We start from the raw sequence: 17,227 nt of genomic DNA, 5'->3' as shown, positions 1-17,227 counted from the left end.
GTACTTGTCATAATGATTATGCATTTTTTATTCTCTGTTTCAGTAAGTAGCTTTACTTAAACCCACAAATTCTAAAGTGCAGCACTGTCCTGAGTCCCTTACAGATCTCATTTAGACTCTTGAAACTGTCCCTGTCACTCAGTGAAGAGCACCAGAAGATCTCGAGGTCTTCTCAGGGAGCAGCTCTTGAGGTACATTCCTTACACCAGCTTTGGAAGAGGCCTCCAGTTCTCTGGTCCTGCTCTGAAGGGGCCCTCTTGTTATGGCAGTGCCAGCAAGGAGACCAGCTCTGACACAGTCGTTCATATTGCTGGCTACTGACTGCAGCCCTGGAGTGCTGCTGTAGAGACAACAGGACTGTCGTGAGACACACAAGACCTTCAGGCCAGCACAAATGAGAGGCCTTATTAAGAGCACTGTAGCAGAGTAAAGAGAGCAGGAATGAAAAGAGCATGTTGTGCTGCTGCCTGTGGCTGTACCTCCCCCAGACCCAGACAAGGTAGGAGGAGAGAAGACAAAAGGTATTGTCTTTTCATGAAAGCCTTTTAAATATCTTTTAATGTATTCGGGGAATCTGGTTCGATGTTTACATGAGCTCAGGGTGTGAGAAAATGGAAATTAGGTAGGAAAGAAGTAGTGAAATATATTGCAACACATTTGCAGAGTACTGTATCACACAAAATCAAAAATACAAACACAAATAAAACATAAAGAACCATCACTGGGAATCATGTAAGGAAGATGTGCACATTATGGGAGCTGGAATAGTGCGTACTGCAACACCTTCCTGAGAGCATGCTTGATCTCCCTGTTCCTCATGCTGTAGATAATAGGGTTCAGTGTTGGAGGAACCACTGCATACAGAAGAGCCACTGTCAGATCCAGGAGTGGAGAGGAAATGGAGGGGGGCTTCAGGTTGGCATAAATGGCAGTGCTGAGAAACAGGGAGACCACGGCCAGGTGAGGGAGGCACGTGGAGAAGGCTTTGTGCCGTCCCTGCTCAGAGGGCATCCTCAGCACAGCAAGAAAGATCTGCACATAGGACACAACTATGAAAACAAAGCACCCAAAGAATAAAATGGCACTAAAAATGAGAAACACAACTTCCCTGAGGTAGGAGGCTGAGCAGGAGAGCTTGAGGATCTGGGGGATTTCACAGAAAAACTGGTTGACAACATTGCCTTGGCAGAGAGGCAGTGAAAACGTACTGGCAGTGTGCAGCAAGGAATTGAGAAGCCCAGCGCCCCAGGCAGCTGCTGCCATGGTGGCACAAGCTCTGCTGTCCATCAAGGTCCCGTAGTGCAGGGGCTTGCAGATGGCAACGTAGCGGTCATAGGACATGATGGTGAGAAGGAAATACTCTGCTGCTAGGAAGAAGACAAAGCAAAAGAGCTGTGCAGCACATCCTGCGTAGGAGATGGCCCTGGTGTCCCAGAGGGCGTTGGCCATGGCTTTGGGGAGAGTGGTGGAGATGCAGCCCAGGTCGAGGAGGGCCAGGTTGAGCAGGAAGAAGTACATGGGGGTGTGCAGGCGGCGGTCGCAGGCTACGGCTGTGCTGATGAGGCCGTTGCCCAGGAGGGCAGCCAGGTAGATGCCCAGCAAGAGCCAGAAGTGCAGGAGCTGCAGCTGCCGCGTGTCTGCCAACGGCAGCAGGAGGAACTCGCTGATGGAGCTGCTGTTGGGCATCTGCTGTTCCTGGGCTTGGAGTCCTGCTCAGAATGCAGAAGATAATGACAAGATCAGACCATCCTCAGAGACAGTCCTTCTGCTGTACTGTGAAATGTTTTCCTTTTCCCTTTGGAAAATGTTCGTTTAACTCCATAACTTGAATTTTTTTTTATTTTTTTTTATTTATTTTTTTTTTTTTTCATGAGCTTCACCATCTCTAAAGAAGTAGAAGATTAATTAGATCTTACTTTTTTTCTCATTTCATAATCCTATCCCAGCCTCCTGAATAATTTCCTCTCTGGAGCTGTTTAAACATCTCATATCTTTACTCTAACAGGTCTTAGAGCCCCCAGCCCCAGCCTCTTTGCACTTCAGTTTGTCTTAGACAAATCTGCCTGTTTGCAGGATAAGAGCACTATTAAAGTCTGCAGAAAACAATAAAAACATAAACTGATTTTGTCCTATTTGAAATGAGAGGCTGAAAGCACAACCTGTGTGACTGTTCACAAAACAATGGATGGATTGAAGAAATATTTGGGAGTCTCAGAGTTGTGCTCTAATTTGAAAGCCTTTTAGATTTCTGCCCCCAGTCCTTTCTGCCTTCCCTCAGAATAGGAAATGAAAAATCTCTGCCTTGTCTCTACTCTTGCAAAGGGCCCTTACAAGCATCCTCTTGTGCAGTGGAGCTGTGATCCCCCTTACCCAGGCAGCAGCTGTGGCAACAGAATCCCTGCCAGGGCGCTCCTTCTTCCCATACGCCTCCCCCTGAACAGCAGGGACCCTGCTCTGCAGGACAGCCCTGGGCACTTGCCTGCAGCCCCATATTCACAGCCTATAGCCGTGCAGGGACATGCAGCACTCAGGGCTTTGCTCTGATGCTGCAGAACAGAAACACTCCGCTGGAGCAGAAGTCTTTTTCATAGTGAAGAAACACGCAGTGCCTGCAGCCAGATCTGCTATGGGATGTCCCTGATTAAGTTAACCCTCTATGAATAGCATCTGCATGGTCTGCAGTGAGACTTACCGTGTTGAGATCTGTGTGCAATGCTCCTGCAGTGAGCTCACATCCCGCTCTCACCGTTCACATCCTGCAATCTCTCTCCCCTTTCTCTCCTCTCCTTCTGTCACCTGCAGGCTGTGCTGTGCACAAGAGCTGCTCCTGGGCACAGCTGTCTCTCTGCAGCGCTGCCCATTTGTATGAGCTCCCTGTGTCCCAGGAGCCCAGCCCAGCCCAGCAGATTAGGATGGCATTTTCATTCTTCCCACACCTCTCCCCTGAGATATCGCTGGGTCCTCATGGCCAACAGCTCCTGAAAGAAAACAGCATCATGACTGTGTCTAACTCATTTCTTGTACAAGTATTCCCTGTGAAAGACAAACCTCAGTGGAAGCAGCTTGGACATGGCATGCAGTTGATCACTGTGTTTTACTGTTCATCCATTTGCAACAACTTTCCTGCTGTTTGTTGGCCAAAAAAAAGAGAAATCTTTCCTTTTACATGTGCCACTGGTTCTTTATGAAAAGCTAGTTGGAGCTGGTGCAAAGGAGTTTTAACACTGAGCGGGTGGCTGCAGAGGAGAAGAGTGATGTGAAGAAAATTGATGCAAGTCCCATGGGGCCAATGTGAGTAGAAATGGGGTGGGGAGGTTGAGGAGGACCTTTGTCCACACAGTAACACAACAGAACTCATTGGGAACATTCTGGATTAACACCAGTTACACAGTGCTGCTTTAATGTTTTGTTTAAACTCAAATATAAATAAATAAACAATAAACGCTTGCCGGATTCGGCCACTTTAAGCTCTCTCCAGATATCTCTCCATTTTGCTGAACAAGTTCTGAAAACCTGAAGAGAATGACAGGAAGGCACAAGGCTCAGGAGGCTCTTTAGGCGGTAAGGAGCCCCAGGCGGCATTTGTTGCTGAGTCCATCAACCTCCAGTGCAGAGAGAAGATGCACAAAGTGCTCAACAAGACAAAGTCTGAACTAACAGTGAAGTTTCTTGGAGTATTAATGGGCCCACTGAGGAACATTAACAAGCCAGTTTCCCAAGGGACTTGTTAGAGCAGATAATTGGAAGCCATGAGTACAGGCAATGAAAGGCACTGGCATGGTGGCTCTGATGCTGAGAATCTCCCCCTTTGTCTTATGAAGAAGAAAGGCCAAACCTTGATCTCTAGACATTGGCAGGGAGATCCTGTCTCTCATATTGGCTTAGGGCCCTTCCTGGGGCAGTGGATGGAGAATTGTATGATGTCAAATAAAAGACAAGAGGACTGATGATCCCAGGCTCTGCATGGGGTGCAAGGACACTGTGAGGTTCATGTCCCATGTGTACCCTGTGTCTCATCACAGGATGTGGGATGTAAGAAAGGCCCAATCTGATCATGTAGTCAATCCCAATGAAACTCTGAACTTCTGATCTCTCAGTTCCAGTGCCCTCTTTTGCACACACCCCCATAGTTTGATGTTCTTTGCATACTGCGGTGCCCAGAAGTACACCCAGTGCTCCAGGTGAGGCTGCAGAAATGCAAAGCAGAGAGGCACAATTCTTTCTGTTACCCACCAAGCAATACCTTGTTTCCTGTACTCTGTGGGACCGCTGGCCTTCCTGGCTGCCTGGACACACTGCTGACTCACGTTCAATTTGATGCTGACCAGGTCCCTCAATCCTTTTCAGTCAGACCGCTCTCCAGTGTCTCATATCCAGTCAGTGTGTATGTCCAGGGTTGCCCCTACCCAGGTGCACAATCAGGCTCCTGTTATACTTTATGCACTTGGTGCATAGTACCAACTGGTACCCACTTCTCTGACTTGTTCACATGTCTCTGCAAGACCTCTCCACACTCAGTGGAGGCAACAGCAACTCCAACCAGCAAACTTGCTCAGAATATCTTCTAGTCCTGCATGCAGGTCATCCACAAATACATGAAAGAGTTGCTCTCATGTCTGTGCAGATAAACTCACTTCCTCTTAAACCCTTTTCCCTCTGTAAACTATTCCACTATTTGTACCCTCATTTACACTTCCACATACCTTCTGGTACACTTCCATGTGCCATCAAGAATTACACTTTATTATACCATCAAAATAGTTTGTCAAACAATACTGTTTTTTAGATCCCATATACCCTTACTACCATTTATCTTTCCATTAACAGTCTGTATTGTCCAGTTATAAACACCTCAACGCAGAACCAGCCCTGATTGGCCCACCTCTCTCACACAGTTCCTTGCAAGCAGAACTTAGTATTACATAAATTGGTTGACACTCATTAAAAATAATAATAATAATAATAATAATAATAATTTTATTTATTTATTTATTTTTAAAGTATGTTATGAATAAAAGGAAGACTAGGGAGACAGGGGGGACAGTGGGTACCCTACTAAGTGAGGGGGGTATTCTGGTAACGGGGGATGCTGAGACGCTGGAGATACTGAAGGCATTCTTTGCATCTGTCTTCAGTAAAAAAGCTCTCCCAAAGGAATCCCAGAGCCTGGAGCTTAGTGGGAGGGTCTGAGGAATGAAGACTTGCCTTTAGTCAGGGAAAAGCTGGTCTGTGTGCGCCTAAACAGCACTAAGGTCCATAAATCCATGGGACCTGATGGGGTGCATCTGTAAGTGCTGAGAGAGCTGGCAGAGGTGATTGCTGAACCGCTCTCTGTAATCTTTGAGAGGTCTTGGAGAATGGGGGAGGTGCCTGAAGACTGGAGGATAGCCAATGTCACTCCGTTCTTCAAAACGGGCAAGAAGGAAGATCTGGGTTATTACAGTCTAGGCCGCCTCACCTCAGTCCCTTGAAAGGTGATGGAACAGCTTGTGCTGGATGCCATCTCCATACAGCTGGATGAAAAGGAGGTTATCAGGAGTAGTCAGCATGTGTCCACCAAGGGGAGGTCATGCTCAACCAACCTGGTAGCCTTCTATGACATTTTCCATGGCTGGGTGGATGGGGGCGATCAGTGGACGTCGTCTACCTTGATTTCAGCAAGGCATTTGATACTGTCTCCCATGACATCCTTATAACAAAGCTGAGGAAGTGTGGGATAGATGAGTGGACACTGAGGTGGGTTGCGAACTGTGTGACTGGCAGAACACAGAGGGTCGTCGTTGGTGGTGCAGAGTCCAGTTTGTGATCTGTATGTAGCCGTGTTCCCCAGGGGTCGGTGCTGGGTCCAGTCTTGTTCAACATCGTCATCAGTGACCTTGACATGTGGATAGTGGCCACCGTCAGCAAGTTTGCTGATGACACGAAGTTGGGAGGATTGGCTGACACGCCTGAAGGCTGTGCTGCCATTCAGTGAGACCTGGACAGGCTGTAGAGCTGGGCAGTAAAAACTTGATGAGGTTAAACAAAAGCAAGTGTAGAGTCTTGCACCTAGGGAGGAATAATTGCATGCACCAGGACAGACTGGGGGATGAGCTGCTGGAGAGGAGCTCTGCTGAGAGGGACCTGGGCATCCTGGTTGACCATGAGCCAGCAGTGTGCTCTTGTAGCCAAAAAGGCCAATGGCATACTGGGGTGCATGAAAAAGAGTGTGTCCAGCAGGTCAAGGGAGGTGATCTTCCCCCTCTACTCTGCCCTGGTGAGGCCTCATCTGGAATACTGTGTCCAGTTCTGGGCTCCCCAGTACAAAAAAGACAGGGATCTCTTGGGAAGAGTCCAGCGGAGGGCCACAAAGATGGTGAAGGGCCTGGAGCATCTCCGCTCTGAGGAGAGACTTAGGGAACTGGGTCTGTTTAGCCTTGAGAAAAGAAGGCTGAGAGGGGACTTGATCCAGGTTTATAAATACCTGAGGTGTGGGAGCCATAGTGGCGAGGCTGGTCTCTTTTCAGTAGTGCGTGGGGACAGGACTAGGGGAAATGGGCTGAAACTTCAGCATAGGAAGTTCCGCACGAATGTGCGCAAGAACTTCTTTACAGTGAGGGTGACGGAGCACTGGAACAGGCTGTCCAGGGAGGTGGTGGAGTCTCCTTCTCTGGAGATATTCAAGACCCGCCTGGATGCCTACCTGTGCAACATGTTGTAGGGAGCCTGCTTTGGCAGGGGGGTTGGACTCGATGATCTCTAGAGGTCCCTTCCAACCCCTACAATTCTGTGATTCTGTGATTCTGTGATAAAGACCCCCAAACAGGACAAAGGCCTGACAACATCAGGCTCCCATCTGTCTGCAAAGGGCATCTTCCACTTGCTCTCTCTGATTAGGAAGACAGGAAGAGACACTGTTGGTCTCCTCTGTTTTCCATTTCCATTAGCTCTGACCTGGCAGCTCTGCCATCCCCAGGCAGAGCTCAGTGCACTCTCACAGAGGGCAGAAGCACTCCCTTGTCTCCTCGCCCATCCATCATAAAGGCTCTGTATCCCCCTTGCACTGCAGTGCAGTTGTGGACACCATTAAACTGTGTCCCTATGGTCCAAAGAAGAGCTCAGGCCTGCACCTCTTCCATGAATTCTAGGTTATTGTGTGTTGGATTTTGCATTAGTGCAAAACCACCGAATTAAACATCCTGATTGGAAAGCATCATTGGACATAGCCTGACTGGTTAGCTCATCTATGGTATTAGTGTGCAGAAGGTGGCACACAGACATTTGTCCGGTCATGGGTGTTGGACTTGACGTAGCAACATGGACACTCCAAGGTAATGGCTCTCCTGAAGGCCCTGTGCTGCACTTGCAGCTGCATGTGAGTTCACCAGACAGCCGGTGCTATCCCCTATCTGGCCTCCAGCTGATGCTCAGGAAGGAGGTGTCTATCACATGGATTTCCCACACAGTTTACAAGCACTGGCAGACACCCAAAAAAAGCCCAGGCACCTTGGGCATCACATCAGAGTCTGTGTGTGAGCAACTGCCGCCCTGCTGAAGGACTAAGGACTCAGAGCAGGAGCTCACATGCAGGCAACACCTTGTGCACATCGGAACTGGACCAGAGGAATCCCAGCTCCTATGTGTCCATGGGGAGCTGAATCCCATTTCAGTGCCAGGGTTTCCCTTCAGGGATGAGATGCCTGCAGTAACTCAGCTGAATCACTGCTTTGCACAGCAGAAGTCCACCCCTCTCTGTCTTTCTCTGGGTGCCCTTTTTGTTTCATCAAACTATCTCTGGTAGGACTCCCCATATGTCTTGAATCAGTCACTGACCACTAGACACCTGGTGTTTAATTCATCAGATTTCAAAGCACAGTCATGATGCTGTTGTCTTTCAGGAGCTGTTTGCCACGTGGAGCCAGGGACATCTCAGGGGAGATGAGTGAGAAGGATAAATATGACATCATCTGCTGCTGAGCTGGACCAGGCTCCTGGGACACAGGGAGCTCATACAAGAGGGCAGTGCTGCAGAGAGACAGCTGTGCCCAGGAGCAGCTCTTGTGCACAGCACAGCCTGCAGGTGACAGAAGGAGAGGAGAGAAAGGGGAGAGAGCTTACAGGATGTGTACGGTGTGAGCAGGCTGTGAGCTCATTGCAGGAGCATTGCTGACAGATCATGACACGGTAAGTCTCACTGCAGACCATGCAGCTGGTTTTCATAGAGGGTTAACATAATTAGGGACATGCCATAGCAGATCTGGCTTCTGGCACTGCGTGTTTCTTTACTGTGGAAAAAGCCTTCTGCTTTAGCTGAGGGCTTCCATGCTGCAGTGTCAGAGCACAGCCCTGAGGACTGAATGTCCCAGCACGGTTGCAGGCTGTGCATATGGGGCTGCAGGCGGGTGCCCAGGGCTGTCCTGCAGAGCAGGGTCCCTGCTGTGCCCCAGGGGCTGTGTGCCGGCTATGGGACTCTGCCGCCTGCCAGGCTCAGCACTCAGCCTGCCCGGGGAGCTGCCCAGGGTGCTGCGGGGAGACGTGTGGGGGGAAGGAGCCCCCGACAGGGCTTCTGCTGCCACAGCTGCTGCCTGGGGCAGGGGGATCACAGCTCCACTGCACAGCAGAATGCTTCTGAGGGAACATTGCAAGATGAGAGCCAAGGCAGGGATTTTTTCTTTCCTGTTCTGAGGGAAGGAAAAAAGGATTGGAGGCAGAAATCTAAAAGGTGCTGTCAAATATGAACACAGCTCTGAGAGTCTCAAATATTTCTTCAGTCCATCGGTTGTTTTGTGAACAGTCACACAGAATGCACAGAATGTGCTTTCAGCCTCTCCTACCTAAAAGATAAAAGTTCTCATTGTTTTCTGCAGACATTAATAGTTCACTTATCCCACAAACAGGCTGATTTCTCTAAGACAAACTGAAGTGCACAGAGGCTCGGGCTGGGGTCTCAAAGAGCAGCAGGAATAAAGAGGAAAATTTCCAGGAAACTGGGATATGATTAGGAAATGTGAAGAAATAAACAGCTCCCTAATCTTCTTCTGTTCTTTTAGGATTGGTGTAGCTCATGAAAATAAATTCAAGTTCTGGAGTTAAATGAACATTTTCCAGAAGTAAGGGAGAATTTTCATAATAAATCAGATGTGTCTCTGAGAAGGGTCTGGACTTGTCATTATCTTCTGCACTCTGAGCAGGACTCCAAGCCCAGGAACAGCAGATGCCCAACAGCAGCTCCATCAGCGAGTTCCTCCTGCTGCCGTTGGCAGACACACGGCAGCTGCAGCTCCTGCACTTCTGGCTCTTGCTGGGCATCTACCTGGCTGCCCTCCTGGGCAACGGCCTCATCAGCACAGCCGTAGCCTGCGACCGCCGCCTGCACACCCCCATGTACTTCTTCCTGCTCAACCTGGCCCTCCTCGACCTGGGCTGCATCTCCACCACTCTCCCCAAAGCCATGGCCAACGCCCTCTGGGACACCAGGGCCATCTCCTACGCAGGATGTGCTGCACAGATCTTTTTCTTTCTCCTCTTCCTCTCAGCAGAGTATTCCCTTCTCACCATCATGTCCTATGACCGCTACGTTGCCATCTGCAAGCCCCTGCACTACGGGACCTTGATGGACAGCAGAGCTTGTGCCACCATGGCAGCAGCTGCCTGGGGCGCTGGGCTTCTCAATTCCCTGCTACAGACTTCCAGCACGTTTTCACTGCCTCTCTGCCAAGGCAATGTTGTCAACCAGTTTTTCTGTGAAATCCCCCAGATCCTCAAGCTCTCCTGCTCAGAATCAAATCTCAGGGAAGTTGTGCTTATCATTTTTAGTATCAGTTTAGCCTTTGGCTGCTTTATTTTCGTAGTGGTGTCCTATGTGCAGATCTTCCTTGCCGTGCTGAGGATGCCCTCAGAGCAGGGACGGCACAAAGCCTTCTCCACATGCCTCCCTCACCTGGCTGTGGTCTCCCTGTTTCTCATCACTGCCTTTTTTGCCTACCTGAAGCCCCCCTCCATCTCCTCCACAGCCATAGACCTGATGGTGGCAGTTCTGTACTCGGTGGTGCCTCCAACACTGAACCCTATTATATACAGCATGAGGAACAGGGAGATCAAGGATGCAGTGAGGAAAGTGATGACCAAATGTGTTTCAATATCAGTGAATGGCCGATCTTTTGGAATTCATATAATGTAATCCAGCTTTTTTCTGAATCAAGCTCTCTTTTATTGATTGTTCCGTTCATGTTATATGTGTAATTCATTATTCTTCTTATATATATATACTGTAATGTTTTTCACTAAAACATCACTAGTCAAATCAATTCCTGCTCAGTTTGTACCATTCTAGTGAAGCCCATTCACACTGTACATAATGAACCAGGCTGTCTATGAACCTTACAGAATAAATTACTTGCAGTGACTCTGTCTGTCCTCCTTCTTTTGGATCTAATGGGTTCGGATGTTCTCAGAAACCCACAGTCCAGCAGGAAGCACACAGCTGTTCATCAAACTGTGCGGTGGCTTGTAATCGGGTTATCTAGATTTATCCGTGATAGAGGCTGCTGCCCCTAGAAGGGGAGAAATGAACAAAAACAACGGCAGCAATCTAAGGAAAGAAATTATTTTACTAAATACGAGACACAATATGATACAATATAACTACAACTACTATATCAAACAAGGCAGAGAAAAAAGAAAGAGAGAAAAAGAGTCCCGGAGAACCGGGGGCCTACTGCAATCTCTAGGCGACAGGCTGGAACGTTGCTGATAGAGCGAGACGGCAGGGATGGAGCGCTCCAAAGCGAAAGACAGGGCGAAAAGAGGGACGTTCCAGCCTGGGAGCGAGATTATATGTGTGTCCTCCTCCTCTGGTGATTCATCTCTGGCCGCGTTGTCCCCTGGGATATGTAGTTTCCTCCAAGGGCTGAGTACTCGGGATGCTGCCATTCCACAGATCTGGAGCATGAACCTTCCACACTTCCGCATACCCTCTGTTACACTTCCACATACCCTCTATTACACTTCCACATACCCTCTGTTACACTTCCACATACCCTCTGTTACACTTCCACATACCCTCTGTTACACTTCCACATACCCTCTGTTACACTTTCTTATACCACCAAAACAGTTCATACCGCACATGATGTCATGATGTAGAATATTGACAGCACAAAACCATGACATTCCACCCCTTATTCTACATTATTACATCATGGTTACACAGATACATGGAATTACTGACTGCACTCCCCCAGCATCAATTTGCCCTGTGGTACACACTGAACATCCCCATCCTTCTGCATCACCCACCAGGTGCACCCAGGTCCCTGGGCAAAAACAGTTCCACGGACAGGTTTGCCATTTCCAGAGGCTGGAAGGACCCAAACAGCTTTTCCCAACATACTCTTCACATGCACAACAGGGACTTTATCTCCTTCTATGGTGTGTAGGGGACTAGATCGGCTAGGACCATCGCGATTGACAGATCCTCTAGTATTGACCAACCAAGTGGCTTCTGCCAGGTGCTTCTCCCAGTGCTTAAATGTTCCACCACCCATTGCTTTCAACATCGTTTTTAATAACCCATTATATCGTTCAATTTTACCAGAGGCTGGTGCATGGTAGGGAATATGATAAATCCATTCAATGCCGTGCTCTTTAGCCCAAGTATTTATAAGTGAATTTTTGAAATGTGTCCCATTATCAGATTCAATTCTTTCTGGGGTGCCATGCCGCCACAGGACTTGTTTCTCAAGACCCAATATGGTGTTTCGAGCGGTGGCATGGGGTACTGGATATGTTTCAAGCCACCCAGTGGTTGCCTCTACCATGGTAAGCACATAGCATTTACCACTGCGAGATCGTGGCAAGGTGATATAATCAACCTGCCACGCCTCCCCATATTTATACTTCTGCCATCGCCCTTCCTCCCAGAGAGGTTTCATCCTCTTGGCTTGTTTGATTATAGCACACGTTTCACAATCATGAATAATTTGCGCAATAGTGTCCATAGTTAAGTCCACCCCTCGGTCTCTGGCCCACTTATATGTTGCGTCTCTTCCTTGATGGCCCGAGGTCTCATGGGCCCATCGAGCTAGAAATAGTTCGCCCTTATTCTGCCAGTCCAAGTCAATTTGAGCCACCTCAATTCTGGCTGCTTGATCTACTTGGTGGTTATTTTGTTGTTCCTCTGTTGCTCGACTCTTGGGCACGTGGGCATCTACATGACGCACCTTTAGGGCCATATTCTTTGTTCGGGCAGCGATGTCCTTCCATAGTTCAGCGGCCCAAACAGGTTTACCCTTCCGCTGCCAGTTGTTTCGTTCCCATTGCTGCAGCCATCCCCATAAGGCATTGGCCACCATCCATGAGTCAGTATAGAGGTAAAGCACTGGCCATCTCTCCCGCTCAGCAATGTCTAGGGCCAGCTGGACAGCCTTTACCTCTGCGAATTGGCTCGATTCTCCTCTTCCTTCTGTGGCCTCTGCAACTTGTCGTGTAGGGCTCCACACAGCAGCCTTCCATCTGCGATGTTTCCCAACAAGGCGGCACGATCCATCAGTGAACAGGGCAAAATTCTTTTCGTTTTCCGGAAGTTCATTGTATGGTGGGGCCTCTTTGGCGCGTGACACCTCTTCTGCTGGTGATGTTCCAAACCTTTTACCTTCAGGCCAGTCCATGATCACCTCTAAAATTCCTGGACGATTGAGGTTCCCCATTCTTGCTCGATGTGTAATCAAGGTAATCCACTTGCTCCAGGTGACATCGGTAGCATGATGGGTGGAAGGAACCTCCCCTTTGAACATCCAGTTCAGCACTGGCAGTCGAGGTGCCAGGAGGAGTTGTGTTTCAGTTCCAACTACTTCGGAAGCAGCCCGAACCCCCTCATATGCGGCTAAGATCTCCTTCTCAGTTGGAGTGTAGCACTCTTCAGACCCCTTATATGCTCGACTCCAAAATCCCAGGGGTCGGCCTCGGGTCTCTCCTGAGGCTCTTTGCCACACACTCCAGGTGGGACCTTTCTCTCCAGCAGCAGTGTAGAGGATGTTCTTTACATCCTGTCCCGTCCGTACTGGCCCCAAGGCCACGGCACGGGCTATCTCTTGTTTTATCTGCTCAAAAGCCTGCTGCTGCTCAGGGCCCCATGTGAAATTGTTCTTTTTCCGCGTTACGTGATAAAGGGGGCTTACAATGAGGCTGTAGTTTGGAACGTGCATCCTCCAAAAGCCCACCACACCCAGGAAAGACTGTGTCTCTTTCTTGTTAGTTGGTGGAGACATGGCAGTGATTTTGTCGATCACATCTGCTGGGATGTGACGACGTCCATCCTGCCACTTGATACCTAGGAACTGAATTTCCTGGGCAGGCCCTTTTACTTTGCTTCGCTTAATAGCAAAGCCGGCTTGTAGAAGAATGTGGATTATCTGCTTTCCTTTTGTGAAAACTTCCTCTGCTGTATCGCCCCACACAACAATGTCATCAATGTACTGCAGGTGCTCAGGAGCACCACCCTGTTCCAACACAGTTTGGACCAACCCATGGCAAATGGTTGGGCTGTGTTTCCACCCCTGGGGCAAACGGTTCCAAGTATACTGAATACCCCTCCAGGTGAAGGCAAACTGTGGCCTACATTCTGCGGCCAAAGGAATGGAGAAGAAGGCATTAGCAATGTCAGTGGTAGCATACCATTTGGCTGCTTTTGACTCCAGCTCGTATTGGAGTTCCAACATGTCCGGCACTGCAGCACTCAGTGGGGGTGTTACCTCATTCAGGCCACGGTAGTCTACAGTTAGCCTCCATTCTCCACTGGCTTTACGCACTGGCCATATGGGGCTGTTAAAAGGGGAATGAGTTTTACTGATCACTCCCTGATTCTCCAGCTGACCAATCAAATCATGAATAGGGAGCAAGGAATCCCTGTTGGTGCGGTACTGCCGCCTGTGCACTGTCTTTGTAGCAATTGGTACCTGCTGTTCTTTCACTCGTAGCAGCCCCACAACAGACGGGACCTCTGACAGGCCAGGCAAAACAGACAGCTGCTTAATGTTGTCTGTATCTATGTAGCTATTCCAAAGGCCCATCGATAGCCCTTAGGATCCTTGAAATGCCCCCTTCTGAGGTAATCAATACCCAGTATACATGGAGCACCTGGACCAGTCACAATAGGATGTTTCTGCCAGTCTTTACCAGTGAGGCTTATTTCGGCCTCTAACACAGTCAACTCTTGAGAGCCACCAGTCACTCCAGAAATATGGATTGATTCTTTCCCTTCATGACTGGAGAGCATTAGAGTGCACTGTGCACCAGTATCCACCGGTGCCTTATATTCCTGTGGTCCTGATCAGTGCAGAATCCTGAGAAAATGGTAGAATATGGGGGAAGGTCTGCTGTGGCCCTGGTAATCCCCAAGAGGCACAAATGACTGCAGTGTGCGATGGTCTGGCCAACACCTACTGAGCTGTGTTCAACACTCTTTAGCATCCTCAAATGAAAGAGAGCTGGATCTGCTGACAGTGCTGCAGCCTCTGCAACTCCTGGCACAGACTCTGCAGCAGCTCCAAGTTTGTGCTACATGTTCTGCCGTTGCTTCAAGCGCTGCGACAGATCCCGCTGTCACTCCACCCCTCATAATGATCTCTACGGTCACTCTTGCTACAGGTCCTGTAGATGTTCCAAGTATTCCTACAAGAAAATGAAAAAAATTCCTCCCAGGGGAGGTGCACTGTGCCAGGAGGTACAGCCCTGTGGTTACTCCAACCCCTCCAATGAGCCCAGTGGCAGCTCCAACTTTGTCACAGATCCTGTGCTGATTCCAGCTCTGGCAATGAGCTCTGCAGTTGCTCCAGCTCCAGCAACAGCCCAACAGCTGTCTCAGCAACTACAGTGAACCCTGTGGCTGTTAAAACCCCTGCAACAACTCCTGGACTTGCAATAGATATGCATACGTGTCAGTATCTACGCATATCTGTTTGCAACAGCATATGTTGTAGACATTTGAAAATAAATATATTATATATGTATAATTACATTTGTCATAATTATTATCCATTTTCTCTTCATCTCAACCCATAAACTTTAAACCAAAACATTGCCCTCAGTCCCTTACAGATCTTCTTGAGACTCTTCAGTCTGACCCAGTAACGCAGTGAAGAGCACCAGAAGATCTCGAGATCTTCTCAGGGAGCAGCTCCTGAGGTACATTCCTTACACCAGCTCTGGAAGAGGCCTCCAGTTCTCTGGTCCTGCGCTGAAGGGGCCCTCTTGTTATGGCAGTGCCAGCAAGGAGACCAGCTCTAACACAGCCGTTCATATTGCCAGCTACTGACTGCAGCCCCGGAGTGCTGCTGTAGAGACAACAGGACTGTTGTGAGACACACAAGACCTTCAGGCCAGCACAAATGAGAGGACTTATTAAGATCACTGTGACTGTGTAAAGAGAGCAGGAATTAAAAGTGCACGTTGTGCTGCTGTCTGTGGCTGTAACTCAACCAGACTCAGACAAAGTAGGAAGAGAGAAGAGATAAGGAAAAGTCCATTTTGAAAGTGTTTTAAGGAATCTTATAAACTATTCAGGGAATCAGGTTCCATGTTTGCATGAAATCTTGGAGTGAGAAAATGGAAAATATGTGGGAAAGAAGTGAAATAAAATTTTATTTATAAGTTCAATAACATTTATTTGCAGATTTCTATATAACACACATTCAAACAATCGATGATGCATAAAACATGAAGAACCATCACTGGGAAACCTGAGACAAAGATGTGCACGTTATTATAACTGGAATGATGCGTACTGCAACACCTTTCTGAGAGCATGCTTGATCTCCCTGTTCCTCATGCTGTAGATAATAGGGTTCAGTGTTGGAGGAACCACTGAATACAGAAGTGCCACTGTCAGATCTAGGAGTGGGGAGGAAATGGAGGGGGGCTTCAGGTAGGCAAAAAAGGCAGTGATGAGAAATAGGGAGACCACAGCCAGGTGAGGGAGGCAAGTGAAGAAGGCTTTGTGCCGTCCCTGCACAGAGGGCATCCTCAGCACAGCAAGGAAGATCTGCACATAGGACACAACCATGAAAACAAAGCACCCAAATCCTAAACTGGCACTAAAAATGAGAAGCACAACTTCCCTGATGTAGGAGGCTGAGCAGGAGAGCTTGAGGATCTGGGGGATTTCACAGAAAAACTGGTTGACAACATTGCCTTGGCAGAGAGGCAGTGACAACGTACTGGCAGTGTGCAGCAGGGAACTGAGAACCCCAGCGCCCCAGGCAGCTGCTGCCATGGTGGCACAAGCTCTGCTCTCCATCAAGGTCCCATAGTGCAGGGGCTTGCAGATGACAACGTAGCGGTCATAGGACATGATGGTGAGAAGGGAACACTCTGCTGAGATGAAGAAGAGAAAGAAAAAGAGCTGTGCAGCACATCCTGTGTAGGAGATGGCCCTGGTGTCCCAGAGGGCGTTGGCCAGGGCTTTGGGGAGAGTGGTGGAGATGCAGCCCAGGTCGAGGAGGGCCAGGTTGAGCAGGAAGAAGTACATGGGGGTGTGCAGGCGGCGGTCGCAGGCTACGGCTGTGCTGATGAGGCCGTTGCCCAGGAGGGCAGCCAGGTAGATGCCCAGCAAGAGCCAGAAGTGCAGGAGCTGCAGCTGCCGCGTGTCTGCCAACGGCAGCAGGAGGAACTCGCTGATGGAGCTGCTGTTGGGCATCTGCTTTTCCTGGGCTTGGAGACCTGCTCAGAGTGCAGAAGATAATGGCAAGTCCAGACCATTCTCAAAGACACTCCTTCTGCTATACTATAATTTTTTTTCTTTCTTTTTTCCTTTTTTCCTTTGAGAAAAATGATCATTTAGCTCCAGAACTTTAATTTCTTTTCATGAACTTCACCATCCCTCAAGGAGCAGAATATTAGGTAGCTCTTATTTTCTTCTTATTTCCTAATCACATCACTACCTCCTGGATATTTTCCTCTTTACTGCAGCTGTTCTTTCAGACCCCAGTCACAACCTCTGTGCACTTCAGTTTGTCTTAGGGAAATCTGCCTGTTTGTGGGACACAGCAACTATTAATGTCTGCAGAAAACAACGATAAGTTAAACTGATTGTCTCCTTTTAGAAAGGAGAGGCTGAAAGCGCAACCTCTGTTTTCACCTTGTTCTATGACTGTTCAGAGAACAACCAATGGATTGACAAAATATTTGTGAGCCTCAGAGCTGTGTTTAAATTAGACATCCCTTTTTGAGATTTCTGCCCCCAGTCTTTTTT

At 48.7% G+C, this 17,227-nt stretch overlaps 2 protein-coding genes across 2 annotated transcripts; one reads left to right on the top strand and one right to left on the bottom strand.

Annotated features, from left to right (window-relative positions):
* Positions 1-750: 750 nt before the first annotated feature.
* On the bottom strand, positions 751-1,341 carry LOC140265113 (olfactory receptor 14J1-like). The gene has a single exon (XM_072360994.1). The coding sequence runs from the start codon at positions 1,339-1,341 to the stop codon at positions 751-753; it is 591 nt and encodes a 196-aa protein (XP_072217095.1).
* A 7,852-nt stretch (positions 1,342-9,193) lies between these two features.
* LOC140265112 (olfactory receptor 14J1-like) lies at positions 9,194-10,159 on the top strand. Its single transcript, XM_072360993.1, has one exon. The coding sequence runs from the start codon at positions 9,194-9,196 to the stop codon at positions 10,157-10,159; it is 966 nt and encodes a 321-aa protein (XP_072217094.1).
* Positions 10,160-17,227: the final 7,068 nt, after the last annotated feature.

The sequence above is a fragment of the Excalfactoria chinensis genome, unplaced genomic scaffold (genome assembly GCF_039878825.1).
Source record: "Excalfactoria chinensis isolate bCotChi1 unplaced genomic scaffold, bCotChi1.hap2 Scaffold_68, whole genome shotgun sequence".
NCBI lineage: Eukaryota > Metazoa > Chordata > Aves > Galliformes > Phasianidae > Excalfactoria > Excalfactoria chinensis.
This window is presented reverse-complemented; position numbering and strand designations above follow the sequence as displayed.

What these genes read in the sequence shown, in the direction of transcription:
- LOC140265112 (XM_072360993.1), top strand. Translation starts at nt 9,194, where the DNA reads ATGCCCAACAGCAGCTCCATCAGCGAGTTCCTCCTGCTGCCGTTGGCA.
- LOC140265113 (XM_072360994.1), bottom strand. Translation starts at nt 1,341, where the DNA reads ATGTCCTATGACCGCTACGTTGCCATCTGCAAGCCCCTGCACTACGGG.